This window comes from Amblyomma americanum, chromosome 8, assembly GCF_052857255.1.
Source record: "Amblyomma americanum isolate KBUSLIRL-KWMA chromosome 8, ASM5285725v1, whole genome shotgun sequence".
NCBI classification, from domain to species: Eukaryota; Metazoa; Arthropoda; class Arachnida; order Ixodida; family Ixodidae; genus Amblyomma; species Amblyomma americanum.
The window spans coordinates 5,688,639-5,715,797 of record NC_135504.1 but is presented as its reverse complement, the minus strand read 5'-3'; the positions used below and the strand labels follow the sequence as shown (position 1 = coordinate 5,715,797).

Below are 27,159 nucleotides of genomic sequence, written 5' to 3'. Positions count from 1 at the left end.
TTGGTATGGGGTGAGTCATGGTGACAAGATCGACATGCCCATGCAGATGAAATCACACATCACGACTCAACCACGCGGAGGACAAAGAGGGCTTCACCCTCGCGCACACGCGCAAGCACCGACGCCCGAGGACGCCGCTAACACTTAGAGTGCCTCGATGAAAATTCATTTCCTTTCCCCAAAAAGCAATTTTCAGCAAAATAGTGCACCGCGGTGGCTCAGTGGTTAGCGCGCTCGGCTACTTATCCGGAGTTACCGGGTTCGAACCCGACCGTGGCGGCTGGGTTCCGATGGAGGCGAAACGCTAAGGCGCCCGTGTGCTGTGCGATGTCAGTGCGCGTTAAAGATCCCCACGTGGCCGAAATAATTCCGCAACCCTCCACTACGGCACCTCTTTCTTCCTTTCTTCTTTCACTCCTTCCTTTATCCCTTCCCTTACGGTGCGGTTTAGGGGTCCGCCGATATACATGAGAGATACTGCGACATTTTCTTTCCCCAAAATACCCATTTAGCTGCAAAATTTATGACCGCGGAGGCGACGTTTTCATGGAGGAGAAACGCCAAGGCGCCCGTGTGCTGTGCGATGTCAGTGCACGTTAAAGATCCCCAGGTGGTCGAAATTATTCCGGAGCCTTCCACGCTTTATCTCTTCCCTTACGGCGCGGTTCAGGTGTCCAACGATATGTGAGACAGATACTGCGCCATTTTCTTTCCCCAAAAAACAATTATCAAAATTTATGATCTGAGATTTAAAGTCCTAAAACGGTACATGCGTTAGGGGGAATATCGTAGCGGACGGCGGCACAATAGATAAGACCACCCGGAGTTCTCTGACGTGCGCCGACGTTTCACAGGACATGGCTGCTGCGTCCTGGATCCAAACCGCGACTTTGGGATCAACTGGCTAAAGCCTAAGCCACTGAACCACTGTGGCCGTTTAAGTCCTGAAAATGATTAAACATGGGCTGCTTGACAAGGTGTAATAATTCTTCGATCTCTTTTCCTGAGACGGAAGGCGAGCTTTCCACGTTGTTTAGGTGAAGTTTCAATTCGAATGCAAGTACTGAGAAGATGAAAACTTTTCATTTCGCTTAAAAACAGAGGTAATAGTTGTGAACATTCTGAACTTCTATTTGCGATCAGTTCGATGCATAAATGGGGTCATGGCTAGTTGGCATTAGATTCGCGCGGAATCATGATCATTGCCTCCGATATAACCCGGCTGCGGCTGCTGCTAAGGCGCCCGTGTGCTGTGCGATGTCAATACACGTTAAAGATACCCAGGCGGTCGAAATTATTGGGGAGCGCTCCACTACGTCACCCCTTTCTTCCTTTCTTAACTAACTCATTCCTTTATCTATTCTCTTACGGCGCGGTTCAGGTGTCCGCTGAGATGTGAGACCGATACTGCGCCATTTCCTTTCGCTAAAAACAAATTTTCAATTTTTGTCTCCGTTCCCGAGTCCGAACCCGACCGCAGCGGCTGCGTTTCGACGGAGGCGAAACGCTAAGTCGCCCATGTGCTGTGTGATGTCAGTGCACGTTAAAGATCCCACGGTGGTCAAAATTATTCCGGAGCCCTCCACTACGGCACCTCTTTCTTCCTTTCTTCTCTTAGTCCCTCCTTTGTCCTTTTCCTTACAGCGCGGTTCCGGTGTCAGCCGGTATGTGAGACAGATACAATTCCTTTCCCTAAAAACCAATTTTGATTTTTTCAGTCTCCAATATCAACCCGCCGCGGTGGCTAAGTGTTCAGGGCATGCGGCTACTGATCCGGAGTTCCCGGGTTGGAACCCGGCCACGGCGGCTGCATTTTTACGGAGGCAAAACGCTAAGGCGCCCGTGTGGTGTGGGATGTCAGTGGACGTTAAAGATCAAAATAATAACATTAATTGGTTTGGTTTGGTTTATTGGGGTTTCACGTCCCAAAGCGACTCAGGCTATGAGAGACACTGTAGTGAAGGGATCCGGAAATTTCGACCACCTGGGGTTCTTCAACGTGCACTGACATCACACAGTACACGGGCCTCTAGAATTTCGCCTCCATCGAAATTCGACCGGCGCGGCCGGGATCGAACCCGCGTCTTTCGGGCCAGCAGCCGAGCGCCATAACCACTGAGCCACAGAGGCGGCACAATAACATTAATTGGTTTTTGGGGAAAGGAAATGGCGCAGTATCTGTCTCATATATCATTGGACACCTGAACCGCGCCGTAAGGGAAGGGATAAAGGAGGAACTGAGAGAATAAGTGAAGAGGCAGGTGCCGTTGTGGAGGGCTCCGGAATAATTTCGACCACCGGGGGTCTTTAACGTGCACTGACATCGCACAGCACGCGGGCGCCTTAGCGTTTTGCCGCCATAAAAACGCAGCCGCCTCGGTCGGGTTCGAGCCCGGGTAATCCGGATCAGTAGCCGAGTACGCTAACCACTGAGCCACCTTGGTGGGTTTAAATCCCCAGGTGGTCGAAATTATTCCGCAGCCCTCCACTACGATACCTCTTTCTTCCTTTCTTCTTTCACTCCCCCCTTTATCTCTTGCCTTACTGCGGGGTTCAGGTGTCCAACGATATATGAGACAGATAATGCGCCGTTTCCTTTTCCCAAAAACCAATTATTATTATTACTCCGATATCACCTGGGTAATGGGCGATCTTGACCAGCAGTTCATTTTGTCAAGTGGTGAGAAGGCTTTTATGCAAAAAGAAAACGAGATGGTAGACATTTTATGAAAGACAAGTGCTGCATACAGAAGTCACGCAAATATTTATGGAAGTTTTATTTCGGATCTAACAGTAATTTATTTGAAGATAATCAAGCGCAGCCTTTAGTGGCTCCATGTTGTCAAGGAGCCCCTACTCCTTGCGGCAAGTAGGCCCTTTTGCAGCAATATGGAAACGCTTCGCCCCTTCCTTTTAATTTACTCAGCAAGCTCTGGGCTACGTGATTGCACCTGAAAAAAGAATTGTAATTTGATCACACACAATATATGTGGAATAAAAATAAAGCCATCGTCACGTGGCCCAAGTCATGCGTTCAGTGGAACGCAAATACATTAGAAAATTAACCAAGAATTGATGGAAGCACGACCACTCATCAGTAATAATTTTTTCGTTCAGCCTAGAACCGAGGAGAAACAAAATGAGTGTTCTGGCTCGGAAATTTTAAATGGCTTAATACTAATAGCAGATGTGCTGAACTCCGGCCTTACAAGAGCACCTGATTTGGCACCTGAATTTACCGCCTTCTTATATATATATATATATATATATATATATATATATATATATATATATATATATATATATATATATATATATATATATATAATTCAAAGTTGAAAACGCTTCATTTAGCCATAGATTTATTTTGAGTCGACGTTTCGGACAGAGCCTGTCCTTTCTCAAGACTTGAGAAAGGACAGGCTCTGTCCGAAACGTCGACTCAAAATAAATCTATGGCTAAATGAAGCGTTTTCAACTTTGAATTTTTGCCTCTAGCAACCAAATACGTTTATCTTTCTATGCTGTATATATATATATATATATAATAACCTATACTTATAATGCAACGTGTGGTATTTTTCTCTGGGGCAGCAAGAGATTCTACCCTTCGAACGCATTCTCGTGCTCTTTCAGCCTGATGTTAATGCACCTTTCCGCCTGGCCATAATAAACTTTCCCGGCAGCCTCGTCCGGAAAAGGCCTTCGGCAGTGCACAGTAACCCACAGAAAAATTCATGAACTGCAAAAAAGGAGTCGTATGTAGGGTGCCTTTGTCTTGCTTAAAGGTTTATTATGGTCAGGCGGGAAAATGCATTAACATCAGGCTGAAAGCGCACGAGAATTCGCACGTCAAAAAATCCCCTTCCTCTAACCTAGTGCAGCATTGCCGCGTTTGGAAAGATGAAAATGACGACCCTTGCCTGCCTGATTTGCATAATACTGAGATCCGATACTGCAGCAGCAATCAGGTAGGCAGGGAAATCTTTGAAGCTTATTGCATTTCCAAGAACTCTGACGCGTGTGTGACGAAACCATCTGTGTGATTCCAGGGAAATGAGATAGCCTTCCTCGATAAGTCTTCAATCAGCTGTGTAATCCTCGATCTGTCTATATTTTTTGTTGTTCTTTTGGCTTAGTGCGTTTTTAACCTTATATATTTCACGTGGTTCCTCAATAAAATTCAGTTGCTGGAAAGCGCCCGTGCCGTCTTCTCCTTCCTGGTCTGTTGTCCGTTGTTGCGCTGGTCCACAGTATGATTCACTGCTCAACTCCGCCGAGGCATGGTGTCTAGGCAGCTGTCAGCGAACGTCAAGTCCATGTTCACTTTTGCAGCAGGTTCTCGACTTACTGCTCGGTAATGCTGGCTTTTTATGCCTCAGATAATGCGCGATGCTAATCCAGTCATTTTCAATTAAAATAATCTGTCGGGTGTCTTGGCCACGTCATAAGGTCCACCTTCCTCTTAATCCATGCTTTTAGAAACAAAAAGAGTGCTTTAGTTCTTAAATATTCAGAACAAAACTCAGCTCGTTTCGAGACTGTGGAAGCATAACCATTTCGAGAATACCCTGATCAAGCGCTCTTGTCTCATGGTACCTTGAATTCCGTCAAAAATATGAACTCCACGACGGGTGAATGAGCCGCGTGCCATTACGTTCCCAACTCTGCGGTTTACGTGGAAAGTTGATAACAAGGTCCATAGAAATCGTGTTTGGGGCAACGTGTTAAACAAATCTCATGACTCGCGCACAAGAACTTCAGTTCGTCTAATGAAATCATTTTTTTGATTTGCGATCTATACACACCGAGTATTAATTTACCCATGCCTTCTTGGAAACCCAATTCTTTTCACAGATATGCGGGGCTTGAACTGGGCTCCTGTCCTATAGATCAGCACATTACACGTGGCGTCTCACAGGCCATGGGGTTAATGTAGAGCCTGATAATAGTGTCAAGTCTTCGGAAATGTTGACAACTGTCAGTTTGGAGTTTTTTTAGGCTCGCGTGAACAGTGCCGCTCTATACAGCCTGCTTCTTGTTACTAGCGAGTCTCCTGCGAAGATCGAAAAACCTAACCTCCTCTGTACTTATATGTCTTGAAACCTTTGAAGAAGTGCACTGCGCTACCCTGAAACCCAGTGAAAGCTGATTGTCTTTCATCCCAAAGTTGTGGCTGCAGACATCTGCCACTGGAGCAGTCTTGGTAGCCCTGTTATTGTGCGATAACATGTATTGCTATATATTTTTATGTGCAGTGGGAAGGCGTAAGATGAAAAACGAACTGAAGGCAAGCAGTTACGCCACCAGCAACTACTGACGGAAGAAAAAGACAATATCGAATCATAATACATTCAGAGCTTTCAGTTAGGTTTTTCCTAATCGTGATATTTCGAATTCATACGAAACAAATTAAGATATCATCTTTTAGTGAATTGCTCTATTTTTCTAAGTAACAAGTGCTCTGGCAACGAGTATGCTAAAAATGCTTTTAAAATACAGTGATTTAAATATTCCTTACGTGCTCCGGCTATGCCTGCACGTACTTCGAGCACGCTACACGAAACGCCGTGCATGTTAGAATAGCCAGTGAGGCTAATCGTGAATTGAGCACCTTAATTTTTCGTTCTTGTCACATAGACAAAATAACTTAAAGCGCTCATGCATTTCATTTGGTTAACAGGATTATTGCAAGAAAATGGAAGAGAAAAGAGGCGCTCGTTATGGCATAGATGACGGAAACTAACAGCTACCGAAACAAAGGAGAATAGGGAATGTTTACTGATACGTAATTTGTGGTACTCTGTGATCGGATAATTATAGAGTGATTATTTTGAAGAAAAGTGATTAGAAAACAGGAAAAAACATTCACATGACGTTGCTAGTACAAGAGCCTGCGACCTCCGCTTTCTCCTTCTCCTTTCTGATCAGTTATCTTTGAAATAGTTGCCCTATTACTCTCGAACTGATGAACACCACAGATCGCCCAAAAATACATCCGCTGTGCTCCTTTGTTTCGGCGACTGTTGGCCTCCGTCATGTACAAATATCGTAAGGTATTCTCAGCAAAATATTACGTTATTGGCGAAAGCCAACATTAAATGTGGCAAAGAATTGATGATGCTTTTAGCAGTCTAAATTTGAACATTATTATTGCCATGCTTAAAGACATGTAACGCTTTATTTTGATTCTGGCGGGCACTAAACATACACATTCCGACTCAATTCAAATCAATTCAATTCTTTATTTCCTATGTACAGATGGAGAGGGCCGACGGAAAAAAGCCAGTAAGATGTGGTTTGACGTGCCCCTCAGCCCCTACAGACAGGGCAGCAGGCAACATGAAGAGGGACATATGCAATCAAGATAGGGGATGAAAAAGCAATAATAACAAGCAAAAGATCAGAAAGAAAATATCGCGAACAAAGCGTGTCTGAGGCTACTTCATGTACGCCATTTCATGCAAAGAATTCGAAAGAAGCAGTGAAATATGCACGTTAAAATCTTAAATGTAGCACATACACTATATATCTTTGCGGAACACTCGGGACACGTCAACATTTGCAGCATGAAACTTATTTAAAAGACGGGGTAACGTGTTTGCTAGGCTATGGGTACCATACATTGTGCGGCATGTTGGAACGTGCCACAATTCGCTATGTCTGTGTGGGTAAGTTTGTACTTTTAGCGAAAGGTGCGCCATGTTGCTCATGTGTTTATATCTTGTTTTATTACTTGCCATAGTTATCATGTATAATGCGATCCTTGCGTCATAATTGTTTACTGAGTGCATTTGTGGTTCATTTATAATTCGTTGCAGATATTTTTTCTTACGTCCATATTGTTTAATGCTTTTTACTCATATTTCATTTTTGTTTTTGATTGTCTTAATTAGTAGAATATAACTGTGCTTTCTTCCCCTGTACAATCTTCATACCTCTTCAACTTTATAATGCGCACCTATCATTTTTGGTTGCTGATATTTTTTTCATATGTTAGCTGCAAATGCTTTCGCCATGGGATGTCCTACTGTCAGTGTCAGCTATAGTACTTCCTTGTATAGCAGTCAGTGACATTGGTAGCGTTGCTTCTGAAATGATTTCTAATACAAATTTCTCGGGTGTGAGAGAATAGCCACTATTATTTGTTAATAAAATTGTGCCTATATACGGGACGCAACGTCGACTTTCGTTCAGTCAGGTATACAATGCGAAGGTGGGCACTATGTGGCTTGCATGCTGCAAATAAATGACTGCGTGGAACTCCATAGGTAACACAAATATAAAGGCTTGATTGTATCGCATCTTGTTTTCTTTTTAGTTGGGAAGCAAGCTGTTTTCAGGTCCGTTTCACCATTCTAGCACTGGAAGCTTGACACGCACAACATTTCTGGACAAAAGCATTTCTGAACGAGAAAGAGTTAATGAACGCTGTTTTTTCATATATTGTAAGATTTCACTATAAGAATCAATATATCCGTAGATCTCCCTTTGGCAGGCTTGCATTTTTCTCTAATGTTTTTTGTCCTCAGAAGCGTTCGCCATTGGTTTTCTATGGCAGTCTTAACGGCTCGATGCTAGTTAGGGAAATAATTGAAAATATTTAGCTACACTTCGGAAAAATGGGCAATTACCTTCAATATTTCTATAGCAGTACCTTAGAGTTTTTTTATATATGCAATATTTTTTTAGTTATGTTGCACATTTTTGTATTTTTCATTAAATTTGGTGCTTTCATAAAAGAGTCCTAAATTAGTTTTGCGAATACCTTGCTCCTTTCCAAACTCTGCATTTATTTAAGTTATGATAGTTTTTAACTTATTTTTTATCAGAAACATTATTGGCTATTTTTTTTAATTACTCATTCCTAAAAAGCCTAATGTCGGCCACAGAAATTACAGCTTTCGGAAATTTCCTTATGGAGAATAATTACTTACGAGAGAATTACTGCATTGCCGCCACCACCTCTTCCTTGAATGCATTGCACACTCTCGCAGGGGTCACTTAGCTGAAGGCTTCTTCCAAGCAGAATGTAGCGCTCTTGGTACTTGCAATATCCTCCACGCACATGTACAGATAAAAAAAACAACAGTCATGTATACTTCCTGACTCCCTCAGTCTGATTTTAGTTTTAAACAAAACAAGAGCTCCAAAAGAAAATTTGTTTTACTCAGAAACGACTAGGTTATCATGAAATATTCAGGACCAGCGGCGTGAACTCGCAATAAATTTTGTACACACGTTAACTCCCGCATTGTTCTCACGAGGTGCTTCTCCCGTTTTGACGTAAGAATGGCATGGTGGAGGAGAGGGATAGTTGTATCAGGTGTCCATGTTCGCCTTTTGAAATGGCAGTGGCATGACGCTGAATAACTATGCAATGAATCGTTTTTGCACTCTAGATGGCGTTGTTGTTTTCTATCTGTCCTCTGAAATGTGCATAAATTTTGAGCATAGCTATTGCCCGTACGTTTACTGTAAACGGCTTCTGCTTAAACTCTTATTTTGTGCATCTCTCCGACTGCCTCGTCTATTTAGAATAAATCATTTCACATTTTAAGAAAATGTGTACTCCTGTTATAGTATGTCATTATATCTATCGGCAGTAAGTTTCGCCTAGATGCCGAGAATTTTCTATGCAGAATTTCACGGTAAGTAGTACCCAGAGCTTCAAGAAAAGATCGCCAGCTATAGAGCCTTTCGGTAAAAGTTTTCTTTCCATTTTCTGTTTTAAACTTTCTGACAGTTCCTTTATTCTTGGCGTGCTAAACTATGTTCAATACAGATTTTTCTTCAGGAAGCCGCGAAAGATACACCGGTATAGTCCGTGCAGGTAGACTTTACGGCAGTGCGGAGAACATTTGCGCGGCCGAGTGCAATAAAAACGGGTCATTAACAGACTTATGTAATAAATTGTAATTTTAGATCTTACGCGTGCACTGTATAATAAGGAATGTTTAAATTTATAATTATAAATTTTATGACGAAGCTTACGATACTTGAGATTCGGCATCGTGGATCGAAATATCGAACATGCAAAATATGCTTTCGACCACACGCTGAGTTGGCTTTGCCGCATTGCACATTTTTCAAATGGGACTCTGCGCATGGTACTGTCACGCAAATCACGACAACATCTGCGTCATAAGAGACCTAAACAGCATCTATATTTAATTTAAGCGCACGTTTTTATCATTTTCGAACGAGAGAAAGCAAACTTGAATGGCTTTCATACCTGTTTCAAATCTCATACCAGGGCTCATGTTGGCAATTATCAAATTTTAAACACTGGGCTTGGTTTCGAATTTCATTGCCTTTAACTTTGCCGTTTAATCATCCACTCTAAAATTAAAAATAGAAACTTGTTCAGATAGTTTTAGTTACCATTTATGTTATTTTGCACTCTATAACACAAATAATCTACACCATGATAAATTTGCCCAGATCACGCCGTAGCATAAGTAACGACTTTTAAAATAAAAATCTGTATTGCATATTTTGTTACATCCGCATAGTGTCGATGGAATCGAATATCTAGGCCTGCGGTGCGGCCGTATTTCGGCGATCAGAGCCCACAACGCACTGTCTCAACAGAACAGGATTCAGCTAACCTGCTGTAGTGTTCTACCACCACCTCCTAATTGAATGCCCGAATCAACTCCTGGCAGTCAGTCCCAAGCGTCTCGGAGCAACTGACTGAGCCTTCGGTCATAGTTTCACCGCAGTGGAGGGTGCTAAAAACCTCTGGCTTCGGAGAGGCCGCCATTTAGAACAAAACGTAGCAAAGTTTAACCCTTGAAACGCATCCAGTAAGCCCAGCTTAGCAGTGCTGCTCGAGGAATTAGAAGTTATTAAATGGGATACGAGAGAAATTTGTGTGGTTAGGAGGTCAACTGTAGAGTTTAAGTACCGTGCTTAATAGCGATTAAGTACATTGCTATCGTGGGTGAGCAGACAGACGAAAACTAGCTGTGGTATTCGTGGAGTTCTACATCAATAAGAGAGTGTGGTAGCTGCATTAAGTTTCATGAAACGTATAAGCTGAAGTTTGTACAGGCCTACGTGCATAGATCCATTAATGACCAGATAGTCGAAAACTTATGATGAAAGCAGCACACTCTGGCGACGAGGACTTCATTTGCAAGGGCGGTGATAAGCAGAAAGGAGACAAGGCGGTAGGTTATTAAGGGACAAGTTCAAGCAATAGGAGAGGCAAGAAAGCAGTGTAGTTGTCACAAATAAATTATTTAGTGATCATGAATAACTTTCGCAAGCGCAAAAGCCAGGAGTGGAGGTGGAACAGCCACCATTTAAGAGTAAATATTTCGACTGCATATTGTGCGCTCATCTAGGCATCGTGCACGAACTGGAGGGTATTGGAAAGGTGAGAAGCAATGTCCATAAAATCGTAAAGTCTCGAATTCGTCGACACTTGAAGAAGGAATGGAGGAAACGAATAAGGAATGAACCGATCAATGATTAAACGTTGAGAGGGATTGGGGAAAAGTGTAGGATCTTGCTGCACAATAGATATTCCTCCTTAACCGACAACGACAAACATAGTGTTTAAAATAGGGAGGACATTTAAAAATACTTACATGCTTTGAATGCGAAAGCATTTTTATTTATTTCTTTTTTTCTTCTATTAGACAAATAATCGTTACCATACAGTCGTAAGGCAACGAAAATACTAGGTTCACCTTTGTTTTTATGGAAACGACGCGGTTTTGTGGTCTATGGAATGCGTGCTTGCCTCGCAAGCTAAGTCTTACGTTCAATTCTCCGGAACTTCAGAGGAGATTTCATTTTTATTTTCTACCACGGCGACACCGTCGGAGATTTTTGGGGCCAGTGCTGATGGGAAACGCCGACACTGGGTTTTCTTGCCTATGAGCTACATAATGCCTTAGGATAAAAATGAATGACAGCCTCACGGATACCATTATGGAGTGCTAAACAGGAGGAGGGTATCAACTAGCAAGAGACGATACTGGGAAGCTCTCTCAGGAGAAAAAAGATCAGATAATTCGGGACAGCATGATCGGTTCTAGCCGAAAAGATAGAATGGAATTAATCGATCTGGCAAAGCTAGTCAATAAGCGAAAGGTGTCCGGTATAGTGAAGTATGATATGCATACAACCAAGGATGCTCTTAAGAATGGAGGTAGCCTAAAATCTGAAAAAAACTTACCATAAGCAAAAATCAGGCGTAGTCGCTAGGAGACAAGCGGCTGTGTAAGCACCCATCTGAATTAGAATTTTCTGGTAGCTGAAGAGTTTCAAATTGATCTATACGGCAGCTAAAGTATTCAGGACGATACTATAGTATCGTCCTGAATACTACCTATATATATATGTAAGAGAGTCAATAATACAGAGAAACTGCACGTCTCACCCATATCAATAGAGTAAATAATCGAAGCTTTACACAGTTCCACAGTTACTTGACCTAAACCAGGTTTTCCGTCTTACAGACACCGTAAGGCGGGAAACCTGGTTTGGATCAAGTAACTGTGCAACCCTTGAAGGACGATGGGGAGGTTGCTCTGGAATCTTAGAAGAAAACTTATGTCTTGATCCATAAAAAGGGGATGCCAAGGTGTTGAGAAATCACAAACCGATTACCTTACTGAGTTGGCTAGAATGTATTTTCTAAGGCAATAGCCAACTTAAAAACAGCAACCTTAGACATCTGCCAAAGGGACAGGCTTGCTTTCATAAAGGCTACTCGACCAAGGGCCATATTCACACCCTCCACAAGATGATAGAGATATTCAGATTTTAACCAATGCCTTTATATAGCCTTCAGAGATTACAAGACAGCATTTTACTCACGCGAAATCTCAGCAGTCATGCAGGCATTGCGGAAGTCGGGTGCACAAGAGGCATATATAAATGCACTAGAAGATATATATATACACACACACTTAGGAAGGGAGCCAACTCACCGAAACCAAGGTGCATAGGGGAATGTTTTTTATGTGTTGTGCTTATCAGTGGGATATTATAGTACTTAGATTAATAAATCGCTTAAAGAAAATTACTTATAAAGCCGCAGAAAATGGTCGAGGGTGGCGCTGGTGAACACTCTCAAGGTTCGCTTACACCCAATGAACATAAATACCCACGAGGGCAGCAGATTGGACAGCTGTCGCCGTAGCTCAGTATGTAAGAGCACCGGACGCGATATTCGGAGGTCGTGGGTTCGAATCCCACCGGCGGAATGGTTGTTTTTTCTGCTGCTTTATAACTAATTTTCTTTAAGCGATTTATTAATCTCAGTACCATAATATCCCAATGATAAGCACAACATATAAAAAAAACATTCCCCTATGCACCTTGGTTTCGGTGACTGTTGGCTCCCTTCATAAGTTTGCCAAACGGGCCAGCGCCTCCACTCTCCTCTCTATTCAAAGTAATAAAATCCGATTAAGGTTGGGTTCTACGCAGGGTTATCGTCTTTTTAGAACTCTTCAGGCATTTTTTTCTTAAGCTATTTAGAGAGATCTCTTTTGGGAACAGTTCGGGAGAAAATTCAATGAAGACTACCTCAGTAATCTCCAATTCGCTGATGAAAGTGCCTTGATAAGTCACTCTGAGGACGAACTGCAAAGCATTATCGATGACCTAGACAAGCACAACAGAAGGGTGGCTATAAACAATTGTGTGCATGAAACCTGTATAATATTGTACAGCGTCCGTAGAAAATCACAGTATTGAGGCAGGTAACGAGGCATTTGGAGCGGCAAAGGAATACATCTACTTAAGGGAGATGGTGACCGCAGATCCAAACCACAGATCGAAGTAGGAGAATAAGAATGCGTAGAACTCCCTTCAGCAGGCAATCTCGGACCTTGAATAACAGCTTGGCGTTATCCCATAGGACGAAAGTGTATAACAGCTGTATACTACCTGTATCATACATATGCGTACTATTAAGAAGCAGGAAGAAAGCAGAGTAGATGATGGAACAAACAAAAGTTGATAATATCTTGGTCTAAATCAAGAAGAAAAAATTGGCATGGGCAGGGCATGTAATAGAAAGACAGGTAACCGTTGATCGTCAAGTTTCACGGACTGGATTCCAAGAGGCGGCAAACGTAGCAGTGAAGAAGTTAAATTCGGGTGGGTGCATGAAATTAAGAAATTTTCGGGGGATAAGGTAGTCCTAGGTGGCACAGGACAGGATTAATTGGACGCCTTTATTCTGCACTGGGCGAATTTATGATGATGACAGCGATATGAATTTTGCTGTAATAGGATGGAAAGTTGGGCTAGCTGGGTTGCGTACATTTTAAAGGAAAAAATACAGCGCGAACATAGACGACGGACGAAGAAGAGGTGCACAATACAAGCGCTGTCTCGCAACTCAACTCTCGCAACTAAAAAAAAAAGCGATATGAATGTAAGCTAATTTTCTCCAAACGTTGGAAATGATTGGAGCTAAGGTGCACCTAAATTTCTCTCGTTGAAGCGTCAAGTGTTCTGGCCTAGCTTTCGAACAATTAAATGGAATCAGCCATTAAAGAAGTATTAGCGCTTACGAAAAAGTATACCTTGTATCACAGGAAGCAGACGTGCGCCTGTAGGGTTAAAGCCAGGCTGCCGCAGCTCTGTCTTACCGAGTTTGCAAGAAAGCACATCGAGCACACGAAGTTGCGCTTGCTGGCAATGTCTTTGGGAGAAATCAGAGGAGGCGAACAAAGAGTGTTTTTCTTTCTAGCTCAGAATTCAAGAGCACCAACGACCCGAGGGGACCTCATTTACATGTACTTTTGAAAACTGCATTTCTGGAGCGAGTGTCAGTTGAATGACATTGCCTTCGCTGAGCGCAGGTCGCCCGAGTTTAAAAACCCTGACAAATATACTTCCACCCAAAATAATATTCGACGTTCTTTCGCTGCCTTCATGTAAGCGTAATGTTTTAAAGAGTTCATAGGTGCTTGAAAATAGCTCTAGAGTGAACGTTACGCGAGCATCGGTGTTAAAAAAATGGAGCAGAGCCGCGCCTATCGACACCCATCAGAGTTTCACACTAGAGGCGACGCTCAGTCGGCCTACTGCGTAAAATATGTGCTGACTCCCAATTCTGAATGAACGAACAGGGTTATCATCATCATCATCATCATCATCATATGGTTGATTGAAGTCTAAGGTTTTCCTGATTCATTCAGCTGTTAGTAAATACCTTGTAGGCAACAGACAGTAAGCTGAGTGGCCTGTAATTTTTCAAGTCCTTGACATCTCTTTTCGCATGAATTAAGATAATGACAAAAGAAGAAGGCGCCGACCAAAAAAAAGATGCGATGACGTTTCGGCTCCCCCACGGGAGCCTTGCTCACAATGAGCTCATTGTGAACAAGGCTCCCGTGGGGGAGCCGAAACGTCATCCCATCTTTTCTTTTGGTCGGCGCCTTCTTCTTTCGTCATTTTAAGATAATGTTGCAGAAAGAAAACCAGCACAAAAGACGGCGGTGGTTTTTTTTTTCGGCAATTATGTACCGACTCGCCCAGCTCACCACTCTACTAAGATAATGTTAGCGTTCTTCCAGGGTTTTGGCACACTCGAGGTCATAACGGATTGTGCATACAGTGTGGCGAGTTTTCCCAGCGCAGACTTTCCTCTGTCCTTGAGATCTGCTGTTACCTGATCCTCCCAAGCTGCTTGTCCCCTTTGCATTGCTCCTAAGGCTTCCTTTACTTCCTCTTTCGTTACTGGCGGGATGACGCATTGGTGTGGGCTACTGTGTCTCAAACCTTCTGATTACATTGGCTACTGTATAGATTTGTGTAGAACTCTTCGGCTACTTTAACTATCTTAACCATATTGATAATCACATTTGTCCTTCTTGTCTGTTAACGCAAAAATCCGGTTTTTACCTATGCCTAGTTTTCTCTTCACCGCTTTTGGCCTACCTCCGTTCTTTAGCGCATGCTCGATTGTTTCCATTTTAAAATTTGTTATGTTGCCTACTTTGCTTTTATTTATTCACTTGACAGCTTTGCCACTGCTACTCGGCCGATAGGGTTGGACGTTTTCATGTTTTGGCGTTTCTTCATCAGATCTTCTGTCTCCTCAGATATAATAATAATAATAGTTGGTTTTTGGTGGAAATGAGATGGCGCAGTATCTGTCTCATATATCGTTGGACACCTGAACCGCGCCGTAAGGGAAGGGATAAAGGAGGGAGTGAAATCTTTCCGGTATCCGGTCGAACAGCATCTCCGCCTACTTCTACTGCGCACTCCGTAGTGACTGATAGCTGTGGTACTATAGTTCATAGTTTAAACATTAAGATCATCTTCTTCAGTTAAAGCCGAATATCACTTCAGCAACGATATCATGAATTTTTTAAATTTCCCTCTTACCGCTAACCCGTTAGTGGGTTTCCGCTTCACTTGCCTATTTCTTTCCCTCTTCAAGTCTAAGCAAATTCGAGACCTTACCAATCTGTGGTCACTACAACGCGCTTCTTCAAGGACCTCCAGATCCGGCACGATACCAGGGTGCGTGCCCAGTATGAAGTATATTTCATTTTTAGTCTCATCATTAGGGCTCTTTCACGTCCACTTCTTGTTTTCTCGTTTCCTGAAGAAGGTGTTCATGATCCGTAAATTTCTGCGAACTCTACTAAACCCTCCCTGCTATTCCTGGAGCCTATGCCTAGTCACGTGCCACCTGGTCTCCGGCCTGCTTCTTGCCTACCTTCGCACTGAAGTCGCCGATTGTACTTTGAGTTTGCTTTCTTCATTGAAGATTCCACGTCTTGATAGAACCTTTCAAGGATGATATCATCTTGGCTCGATGTAAGCGCGTAGGTGTGCACCAACTTCAGCTTGTACTTCTTATTAAACATAATTGCGATGGCTGCCACCCTCTCATTAATATTTTATAAATCTTGTATGTTGCCAGCTATAACCTGATTGGTGAGAAATCCCGCACCCAATTATATTCTGTCCGCTAATCCATGATAGCACAACACGTGCCCGCCCCTTAGTTCTCCGCGCGTCTGATCTGTCCTCTTTGCCTCACTAAGCCCTATGACATTCCATTTAGTGCCCGCTAGTTCCTCAAGCAGCACTGCGAGGCTAGCCTCACTGAATAAGGTTTTAGCGTTAAACGTTGCCAGCTTGTTTCCAATGGCGTCCTGTCCATTCTTATCACAGGGCCACAACGCAGCTAAGCACATTATGATGGCTTTTCAACGATGCTTGTCAAGGTCATGGACTTTCATTTTGGCTTTCAGAAGGACAGTTCATAAGGTCACCGGAAACTTTGTGTAAATGTGGAGGAGCATTCCTCGTGGCAGTCGTTGGCGACATCACACTAATAATATCTCGCAGTCGTAATAAAGGTTCACACATTTCCTAAAGTCAGTTTTTGTCACGTTCACATGCGCCGTAAGGGAAGTAACCTAAGGCGGTGTTACGCGCTCCGGACTGGCTCTCTGTGGTCTTAAGGTCCACGATGGATTGTAACAGGCTTTTGCAATTAATGAGGGTGGGCAGATGGGGTGTGCGTTAGAGATTTTGCTTTCGAATTCTCGCCCATAGTAAACCCTTAAAGGTGGAAGGATTTACGCTTCTTTGCAATTTGCTGTACACGCTGTTGAATGTGTTGTCATATTGCGATCATTTACATTCAGACCACGCGCTCCTCAGTACTCGAAACGGTCGTGGCGCATACAATGGGATGGCTTCGGAAGACGTTTCAATGTCTTTTTCGGCAAAACTCTTCGCCTGAAGGTCGCGAATTGTTCCCAAGAGTGTTGAGGTCCATAGCGAGGCAGCCGCTACTAAAAAAATGGGACACTTAAGATAAAGTTGCAACTGGTAGTAAATACCCATGCATGCAGCTCCAGTTCCAGAAACTTTCAAGATACCACTTATAAATTGGCTGTGCGAGTGAACACCATCCTTGCGATTTAAACAGAGCTGCCTTACAAATAATGTGGAAAGAAATGGCGTCGTCCATGGCTACCAGCGTGATGTACCTGCCGCCAAAAGTAGCGTTTAAACCACGTAGTTCCTGCCGAAGCTCAATTGAATAAGAATTCAGTAATCGCAGGGCTGTTAATACACGACGGTACTAACAGGAACGAAAGAAATTGAGCGTGTGCAATAGTGAGCTACTAATCATTTTGTATTTTCATGCGTAGCTCAGAGGCAGGACAGATTACTCCTTAATTGGAGGTGTAAGTAAGGTAATTATTTCAACTTACCTCGCACCACGGGCACCTTCACACGATATGCTGCATTCACGCAGTTGCCAAGGAGAAGCATTGTTGCCGCGAAGGCAAGCATCGCAGCACCTCGCGCAATAAATACGTTCATTTCGTTCGTGGAGTATACCACTAGTAAAGAAAATACTGAGCAATTTGGTGAGTATTGCTTAATGAAACTGTAAAAAGCAGTAACTTCAAACAGGGTTTCACGTGTTTCTTCTGCAAAACAGTGCGATGTATTTGCCAGCAAAGCTCACCCTACTGTTTCAGTGGAACTATTGGGACCAACCGGTGTATTTTCCTTTGTCCTTTCCTCGCATGACAAGTTCATGCCTTGCTACCAAACAATGGCCAGCGAGAACAATGCAGGCTGACACGGCGCCACGTCACAGCTTGTTTATGCAGGCATGTTTGATCAAGACTGTTTTTATCCACCTCTATTGGTGCGGTTTTTAAATGTAATGATCTTTTGCTACTGAGTCACTGGATATTTAGATTTTGTACTTGATGCGGAACCCAGAACCAATTTTCCACGAATAAACCACACACAAACTACAGGTAGAGTCTTTGTCAAAAGCGTACATCCCGAGGGGTCTGCTTCTGAGCCTTGCAGCGTGGCTTCTCTTGCATACTCAAGGGCTCGAACCTCACGAAGTCGGAAGCAGCTCCAGCCCAAGCCCTCCCAAGCTTAGAACTATCAAGTGTGTGTAAGAGCCCAGCTACAAGGCATGGACGCAAGCCCCGTGTGCTGTATATTTTTTTTGACAACGACTGTACATTATCTGCAGCAAACTTCTTAGTAGAAGCATTGAAACATGTACCATGTCAATGATTTGCCGCAAAATTTCTCAAACAAAATTTTACTGTTGCCTCATTGCCACAGCTCTTCTTGAACAGCTTTTAATCAGCTTGCGTTCGAAGGGTAGAATCTCTTGCTGCCCCAGAGAAAAATACCACACGTTGCATTCTAAGTATAGGGTATATATATATGTATACATAAATACCCACGAAAACAGCAGATTAGACCAGCCGTCGCCGTAGCTCAATTGGTAGAGAACCGGACGCGATATCCGAAGGTCGTGGGTTCGCATCCCACCGGTGGCATGGTTGTTTTTTCTGTTGCTTGGTATGTTTTTTCGTTAAGCGATATATTAATCTAGTGATATTATCCTACTGATCAGCACTACACATTAAAAAAATTAAAAATTCCCCTATGCACCTTGGTTTCAGTGACTGTTGGTTCCCTGCATAAGTGTATATATATATATATATATATATATATATATATATATATATATATATATATATATATATATATATATATATATATATATATATATATATTCGAGCTCCGATTAGCCAGTCAATAAAAGAATATATACGATCAAGTGCCAACCCAAGCAGCACATGTAATCGGCACAGTATCGGAAATATATTGGCAAAGGCGGCATTACAACGGAGCATAATGAAACCGTCATATTCCAATATTGGGCCGATTACCTGTGCTGCATGGGAAATAGCACGCTGTTCTGGCAGGGGTTTTTTTTCGCCCACCTCCCCGACTTCAGACGTGGCTGATAAGAAGCAGCGCCGCTGATATGGCCACCACAAGTGCCGTGGTATCTCTGAGGTTTTTGGTGCGCCTCAGAGAGTACCGTGGCAGTAACATCGTACTGAGAAAGCTATAGTGCTGTGAACTCTCACTTTCTTAACCTGCTCCACCTCCCCTCACCTCCCAAAATAATAATAAACGCGTAGCTGCCAAAAAAAAAATGGATGGAATTCAAGGAAAGTCCTCCCTTTGCATCATTTGCTTGCAATAAATTCGTCGTAGAAGCTTTGAACGAATGATGGAATAAAGTGCAAACTTTTAAATTGGGAGCCATTTAATTACTTTTTAGATGAAAGAAGGCTGTCTATTTCCGGCGGTGGCTACTTCTTCACGGTTCGTCTCTCCACTGTCTTTGTATTCATGTCAAGCATTCAAGAGGTTGTGCAGCAGCTGCAAAAGACCTGCGATCGCTGGCTCGCCACGAACTATTTCCTGCTGTCACTGTTGCTTTCTTAATTCACTTTATCATCATCGTAATTATGATGGTTATAATAAAAAATTATATTTCTTTTCCCCGCTAAGGTCCCGCCAAGAATGCTTGTACTGATGTGTTTTCTATTTGTAATTTACGCAGAAACTCATTGGCAGCAAGGCAGTGGATGGATTTCGCCCGGAACGCAGTACATTGCAAAGTATTAATTGATGGCATTGGTATAACATGACGATTACAAATAGTTGCAAGCGCAGAAGAGATACGCCCGTTAGTTTTGTCGAAGTTCTAAATACATTTGGGCAGTTTCTTGAAAGCCACCACAGAGTGTACAGGTTGTCGTGTGGCGGCGCCACAAGGACGTAGACACAACAGGAAGACGATGAATTGGCTCTAGACCAAAACGCCATCCCTTCGCTTCTTCAGTTTTTTTTTCTGATTACGACATTATAATGATACCGCTGTTTCTTTTTTGGTGACGGTGATGGAAGTGGACAATGTTGGACTTCAGTTCGGTGCGTCAGCCACTGCCGCCCCGAGGAAACGTCTTGGCCTCCCGAATGACGCAAGTAGCCAGGCCACCGTAGTGTACTCGGCCACCAGTGATGACTCTTAGGCTGACGACGGCCTCATCAGAGCCCTAAGCAAGGAGGCCAAACGGAGACTGTGCAAAGGTGAGGACTCGTCGTCGGCGAGTACGTCCACAATCACTACGGAGCGAGGATCATCGGCACATACTGTCCTGCTTGTGCCAGAGACTCCCACCGACAATCTCGACCACATCAACAGGCAAGCCACGTCTGCGTTCCTGGAGGCTCGCGTCCCGGGAGCAATTAATGATGTGAGGGTGAATCGTTTTAGGAATGTCGTCGCCATTGATGTCATGGACCGGAACGCGCTTGAGAGTTTGAGCAACATCAGAACGCTCGGCGGCATCAGCGTTCGTTCCCATCTCCTTCTAGGCAGTGGCACTACGGCAGGCGTCATTTACGACGTCGACGTAGCCATCCGCGACTCTGATCTGCCCATTTTTGATTCAACGAGCTACCGATGGTGTAGCCATACTGCAAGCTCAGACTCTTGGGAGGACAAAGTGCATCAAGTTGGCCTTCCAAGGGAACTGCATTTCAATGTACGTGAAGGTTGGGAACTTTCGACATGTAGTTGGGCCTTTCGTACCGAAGCCTCTCCAGTGCCGGAAATGGATGAAGATAGGACACGTGAGTAGTGTGCGCAATTTCCCCATCGTGTGCCCACGGTTAACTCAGCCACACAGAGGCGATTATTGCCGGACAACAGTCCTTACGTGTGCCAATTGCCGCGGCCCTCATGGCGCTGCCTCAAAAGATTGCCCTCGCCTGAAAAGGGAAAGGGCGATACTCAAACAAATGACAAGAGACAATTCCACACACAAAGAAGCTGCCGCTAAAGTGCGACGACGTCGTCGCCCTCGTCACAGACATTCTAAATGCGTAGCGAGCGTTGGAAAGGATCATCCAAGAATTTCCGCTACTTGTCCTCCCCCTCCGCATACTAATTTAAGGATTGCGAGCCATATGACTGGGGAGGCATAGACGGTTGTCGCAGACGGGCCTTGGTCATCCCTGCCTGAGCTTCACACACCCACAGTGACCAAGCAGGTATTGAGTAACCACAGTCCTGAGCCTATTGCTAATCAAGCACAAGTCCCAACTCCGGTCCAAGACCAGGACCGGCAAGTGACTTGGCCATCGCTCCCGAAGCACTGCAGACCCTCAATGATAGAACAGTCACCGCGCACCCAGTGTGTTGAGCCTACTGCTGGTCGGGTAGTAGGTCAGCAACCGGCCCAGGTCGCAGACGAGCAAGCGATTGCAATGTTGAAGCCAACCGTGAATGCCATGCGTGTGCTGCTTTCCAGCTTGCACATACCAGCCGCACAGAATGCACTGAAGATGCTGGATTTGTTGAATCCTCATCCTTCCGGAAAGAAGTGCGATGCTTACGTTGTCATCAACATTATCAGCCACAACGGCAAGCAGCCTTTCTTGACAACGGAACGTCTGCGCTGCGCTGCGTTGTGATGGAGTGCCCTCAATCTGTCCTACCCAGGTCGCATCAGTCGGCAGCCCTCAAGGTGTGCAGGCTACAGCTGCAGCGGCCTGTGACTTACAGTGCGTGTTTCATTGCCTGTCGTGCTTGCTACGGACCGAATTGCTCTACTTCTTATTCTTTTACGCCCCCTTTCATGCCTTTTCCCCAGTGCAGGGTGGCCAACCGGAGAATTTTACTGGTTAACCTCCCTGCCTTTCCTCTACCACTTCTCTCTCTCTCTCTCTCTTTCTATCTACGTTTTCGTGTTCTCCTGCTTATTACACAAAGTGGCTTACTTAAATCTGTAGTTCTTCTGGTCATGTCTTCAAAAACTTCCTGTCTTTCAACGTTCTACTTTTTCCACGTAGGTTTTTCGAAGAAAAAAAATCAGCTCTCAGCCGTTGAACAGGAGACCCATAAAAGCGCTGCTAGTTTCTTAATATCTACGTTCTGTGCACTTGTGTTCGATGTGTGCGGATTGGTATCATGTAAGAACAATTCATAGAAGTGCGACAATCAGCAGTACAACAATGGGCCAAGCACCTCAGCGGCGCTTTCTTATTGGCTCGTTGTACGGAAAAATTATAAGATTTCATTACCGACTATGGGATGCACTTTTTAATCTAGACTGGTCATGACGAGCAATAGTAACTGTAGTTTTTACTGCAGCAATGTGATCTCAGTCGATCTTCCTGTTCACAGCGCAGGTTCTTTTCTCATGTTTCACATCTTATTCAAACTATGATACCACGTGACCCAGCCTTTTACTGTCAGTGCCTTGTGTCGCTCGTATTCCTTTGCGGCTAGTTAAATAAAAAATATTCATGCAAACTTACTATGCCATCGTGAAGCGATCGCGGTGTTCAGCTACCAAATTCCATCATTACGTTCTCACTGCCGCTTGCTTATATTTTTCCACTCTTCATATGATGCGGACACATCGTAGAGATGACATGCCTTCGGTATTTTTTCCTGCTTATTGCTTTCGCGCTTTATCAATTTAATCGCGGTGGAGGCTGCTATTTCAAAACGAGCAATTAGATTTTGTGCTTCTTCGTTTGATTGTTACCGTACCGCGTAGTGCTGGGTGGCAACCGGAAGCTTGTTTCCTGCATCAGTCAGACGACAATAAATGCCACGTGCGCACTTGCTAGTGCAAAATACAGTAATAAATACAAATATTCCTGCGAGATACGTGCAAAAATGAACTTTGGGCTGCATCAGCGCGGGATTAACACCAAGGCGAATGTGCTTTAAATTATCCAATGGTGTGTTCACCATGAAAACAGGCGTTTAATGTCGCGAAGCACACACATGTCCTCTTTCAATTCACGTTAGGTATTTTAACGGCCAGTTAAAAGATGTGGCCACCATCGAGTAACTGTAGACTAACTTTTAACATCCACTTGTAAATTAGAATATATTTCAAAAAACATTTTTGTTAATGCTGTTATACGGAGGGCAGGGAAGCCGGTATATCCACCCTGTGTTCAGAAAGATTTATTGAGGCATAAAGAAACGTTACATTGCGAAGTATCGGATTTCCCTGCTGAATTGCATAGTCTCATGACACTCATTGTACTTGGAAGCAGAGTGCGCAGGCAACGGAAGGGGGGACGCGTACGACTTAGTCCGTGCCATCACACACTTGTCTTGGGCAGCACTGAGGATAGACACCGTCGTTTCTCCAGTGAAACCTGCAGCCCGGGTCGACACCGAAGTTTCGGCACCTGGAATAAAATATATGAAGCAATGAACGCACGTGCGTTATGATTCTTTGTAACTCCTGTTGTAGGTTGCTCGCAATATAAATTTAGTGAAACGTGCGAGTAGAAGACGGGAACATTACTGCCGTATCTCATTTAGTAGAGCGCCGCAGGCGACATGTGGAAGTCGAGGGCTTGGATCCCACCAGCAGCGCGTTGTTCTTTTCTTTCTACGTCTTAATTATCTTTCAGGACGAAACTGTTAGGCCAATAATTCCCCGTTGGTCAAATCCACTGATTAAAAATTTTATATGTTCCCCTATCGTTTCCCAGGTTTCAGTGCCTGCTGGCCATAATAAGTTTCTGCCATGTAAATTAAATGGGAAAACATGGTTTTATTTCGCCTTCATTGTTTGTGAGAAATGCTGGTCGCTTACTGTTAATACATGAAACAAATAGTGCCATTTAACTTAAGGCTGCAGTGCAACATTTGTTGAAGGAAAAGATGTTCTCAAATATTTTTTGACGAGAGGCGCTGTAAGCAAGCCACTGTCGTGGTGAACCTATCAGCACCATGAGGGAAGGGCTAAAGGAGAGAGTGAACGAAAGCAGGCAGAAGAATCGGCCGTTGTAAATCGGCTCCCTAATGTTTTTGACCACCTGTTGATCAGATGTTACAGACTGTGCGATCGTGTAATAAAATTATTTCAACGTTGTGAGTAAAACCCAGTTCTCTCAAAACCCTAGAACCGTGGGAAGATGTGCGTGGCTCAGCCGCTGGAGGGAATTACACCTGGCTGGCTAGAAGAAAAACGCAGGAGAAAAAAGTGGTAGGATTTTAACGTAGTTATACCGAGCAGACATGCTTAAGCATGTGTTCATTCTTCGCCTCTTCTTTCTGGTACCTGCATGTGCACGGAGCCGCGTTTCTCGCTCTGCATCTTCACACCCTCTCTCCACCCGGCGGCAGCTGGCGCAACGCCCTCCTCCGATATAACCTAAGCTTACCCGAGTTACTCCGAGGCTTCGCGCAGGATTCTTGGTAGGGTTTGTCCCCGTTAAGTAGTGCTTTCGCACCAAAAGAAAAAAGTGTTTCGTGAACCCGCGTACGTTAAACTCTTGAACATGCCTGAGTGTTGCCCTCCAGATTAAGAAAAGATGTCAGGGAAGAGTCCAGGATTTGGCATACTCACAGGGTGGCGTTCACTTCCCGTCTCGCAGCGTAGCAGGTAGCGATGACGCAGGGGTCGTGCAGTGACTTGGTTTCTCCATCAGGAAGTGTGTTACGCTCGAAGATACAGGCGCCTGCACGAAGGTTAACGAGCGCTAAGACCTGCAAGCACGTTTTTATACAAAGCTCGCAAGACCTTCCATGCGCGTCAGAAGAAATTCGTTCTTATGTGAGCTAGTGAAGAATAATTGTTTTAAGCAGCACTTTCCTACTGGCGAAAGCTGCGATAAGAAACACACCCAACAATTCTGGACAATAGCATTTTCAAATGGGAAAGTGTTTATGAACGCGATGTTTTCATATAATGGAAAATTTCCCTATAACAATCAATATATCCGCAGTTCTTCCATGAGAAAGATCGCATTTTTTTGCTGTTAACGTCTTTGCTGTAATTAAAAAGGTTCTCCATTGGTTTCCTATGGCAGTCTTAACGGCTGGATGCTTGTCTTGGAGAAGCTTTAGAAGAAAGATTTTGCTGCGCATCGGAGGAAGGGACCATTACATTGAATATCTTTATAGCAGTAGCTTACAGTATTGCAATGTACGTTTTTTTTGTCAAAGAATGAAGATGCTGTAAACCACTGAATTAAGTTCTCATTTTGGGTATGCTTCTCAAAGCTAAGATATAAGGCTACACGATATGTAGTATATACATTGTTTATCTTTCAAGCTCCCAACAAAAACAAGCCTGTAGAATTACTTTTTATTGCGGTGTTTTACGTCTGCATTATCATAAGCCCTAAACAACCCACCCACGAGCCCACACCTTGCTGCCTAATGCCACGGCGCCGCTCTGTTTTTATAGCCTTAACGTTAAAAAATTTCACACGACATAGTCCAATATAGTCATTTCAACATCAACTTTTGCACAGCCTCGCTGTAGCAGAATCTAGCGGAAAGTGCTGCTTTTTAGTTTACTTGTACAGTGCAAACTGTCCACATAAATGAAGAGCTCTGTTTTTTCGGAATGCAATGCTGTCTACCCACTTCTTTTTGTTCTCAAGCACTAAAGCACAGAAGAGGTGAGGAAGCCATTTAGGAAAAATACCTCAGGGCAGAGCATGCAGCCGAGTGCAGACAAAAGCATAATACATGATCTATTGCGGCCGGTATAGGGGACTTTATAAATGTGTTCCGCATATTGCAACATTATGGTAAAGTGCCGAGGATCGCAGGGATACCACCTTTTCTAAAAGAAACAAACAAACAAAGGTGTCCACCCAGAGCGAATGGAGAAAACTTGTAAACATATGGCACAGAGTGAGGTATACAAATTAAGAATGATATTTTAGTCAAAATAAAAGCGAAACGAGCCAAAGAGTACTGTAATCTTGTTCTCGTAAAACACAAGCTTCAGAGAATGCATTTTTGCTGGAGAAGCTGCGGTGATGTACGTATGCTTGAGTAAGCTAATTTCGTCGGTTGCTTTTGCACATAAAAAAAAAAACGGTAGTTTACAGACATGTGAAGCCGATCTTCTCATCCGCACGACATAAACAGGAATTCCGTCTGAAAGTATTTTTAAGCGCCAAAAGAACGACGCTGTTGTCCCCACTTGTACATGTCGTAATTGCCACGGGCCTGGTGGTATTGATCACTGGAGACGTCTATCTTCTAATGGTCTTGGCTTCAAAAATAAAACCCCAACCGCATTAAACTACAGAAAACCTCAGGAACGTTCCGTCGTGGCTTTTTAACTGCGAATTTATAGTCCCTGTATACTATAGTACCCCTCCACAATAGCAATGTTTTTAAACTGAAAACACAAAATTCAGAACTTCTATAGTTTCTTTCCAATCGCAGGGATTTCTCGAGAAGACGCTGACTACGCCTATAAAGCGAAGCACACACCGTTCGTGGACTCATTTCCTTAGACATAAAGAGAAGTTTAGTACAGGTGAACATTCAAACAAATTTACGTTGATTTAAAAATTGTAGTGAATACGTGAGATATTCGTGAAAATAATGTCCACTCATTCATACCCCGAAGCTTAGCAGCACGGGCTCTATCAACAAAAAAAGTTTTTGCATGCGGTGTGCATGATCATGCTTGTAACACCAGAGCTAGGACAATCGCCTTGAACAAAGCGTTTATAGCAAATCTCGTTTCAAGTAGCAAGGTGGAATGTTTCGCTAGTTAAATCTGATATCGCTCGTGTTGTGTCTTTGTCCCACCTTGGACCTCGTTTGTGGCGCTAACGACATCATGAATCTTGTTTCAAGGAACTAACAAAAAGTAACAGTTTACGTACCGTTCTCCACAGTCACATTTCTCGTCAGGTAGGAGTGGCCATGTTCTTGGATGTCGCAGATTACCATTGAAAAAACGACGGTGGCACACAATGAAGCCACGAGCACACGCATTTTGAATGTATCGACTTGCGCTTAAGCGGGACGAAGGAACTGGCCTCCACTCGCTCACACTGAATGCGCAGTGATGTATCTGCGTGCTCTTACTCCCCTATTTATAAGGGCCAATACAAACGCTTGTGCGCTTACCTGACTGCAGAGACGAGTCAAGCATGACCGGTGCTACCCGTTCGTTCGTTGTCTCGTTAAGCTTGTTTGCAGCTCATTATACGTGCGTAGGAGGCTCATTACATGTACATTCATAACAGAAAACGTTCCTTCCAACAACAAAAAGAATGAGCAGTACATTTCTTTTGCGATGTTCGCTGTCTCCATTGTCACCGTAATTGTTTTCAAAACATTGGGTGACACTCCGAGACGTACTCTTCAGGTGTTCACCCATGCGCTAAGACGAAGCGGCAGGAGTTGCCAAGCCTATGTCATCATCTCTACGTTCAGAGAATTTGGAAGGCAAATCCCCAAATGCTTCTAGCGAGTGCCGTGGGGTTTTCTAGTGTCAGCTAGTTTTAAGG

At 43.7% G+C, this 27,159-nt stretch overlaps 2 protein-coding genes across 2 annotated transcripts; both read right to left on the bottom strand.

The window, feature by feature from the left end:
* Positions 1 to 2,762: 2,762 nt before the first annotated feature.
* Positions 2,763 to 17,499, bottom strand: LOC144099993 (uncharacterized). Its single transcript, XM_077633044.1, has 3 exons — positions 17,223 to 17,499; positions 7,938 to 8,058; positions 2,763 to 2,951 (listed from the first exon to the last, which is right to left on the bottom strand). The coding sequence occupies exons 1-3, from the start codon at positions 17,332 to 17,334 to the stop codon at positions 2,843 to 2,845; spliced, it is 342 nt and encodes a 113-aa protein (XP_077489170.1). The 5' UTR covers positions 17,335 to 17,499; the 3' UTR covers positions 2,763 to 2,842.
* Positions 17,500 to 22,824: 5,325 nt separating this feature from the next.
* LOC144099992 (complement inhibitor CirpT4) lies at positions 22,825 to 26,661 on the bottom strand. The gene is made up of 3 exons (XM_077633043.1): positions 26,530 to 26,661; positions 24,240 to 24,351; positions 22,825 to 23,070 (listed from the first exon to the last, which is right to left on the bottom strand). Exons 1-3 carry the CDS (start codon positions 26,639 to 26,641, stop codon positions 22,968 to 22,970), a joined length of 327 nt encoding a protein of 108 aa, XP_077489169.1. The 5' UTR covers positions 26,642 to 26,661; the 3' UTR covers positions 22,825 to 22,967.
* Positions 26,662 to 27,159: the final 498 nt, after the last annotated feature.

Bases quoted from the DNA above. Each gene is read 5' to 3' on its own strand.
- LOC144099992 (XM_077633043.1), bottom strand. From the start codon at position 26,641: ATGCGTGTGCTCGTGGCTTCATTGTGTGCCACCGTCGTTTTTTCAATG. The intron at 24,352-26,529 runs GTACGTAAACTG...ACCTTCGTGCAG, and splicing joins AAATGTGACTGTGGAGAACG to GCGCCTGTATCTTCGAGCGT. The intron at 23,071-24,239 runs GTGAGTATGCCA...ATTTTATTCCAG, and splicing joins CGGGAAGTGAACGCCACCCT to GTGCCGAAACTTCGGTGTCG.
- LOC144099993 (XM_077633044.1), bottom strand. From the start codon at position 17,334: ATGAACGTATTTATTGCGCGAGGTGCTGCGATGCTTGCCTTCGCGGCA. The intron at 8,059-17,222 runs GTAAGTTGAAAT...ATGTGCGTGGAG, and splicing joins GAAGGTGCCCGTGGTGCGAG to GATATTGCAAGTACCAAGAG. The intron at 2,952-7,937 runs GTAAGTAATTAT...TTCTTTTTTCAG, and splicing joins GGCAATGCAGTAATTCTCTC to GTGCAATCACGTAGCCCAGA.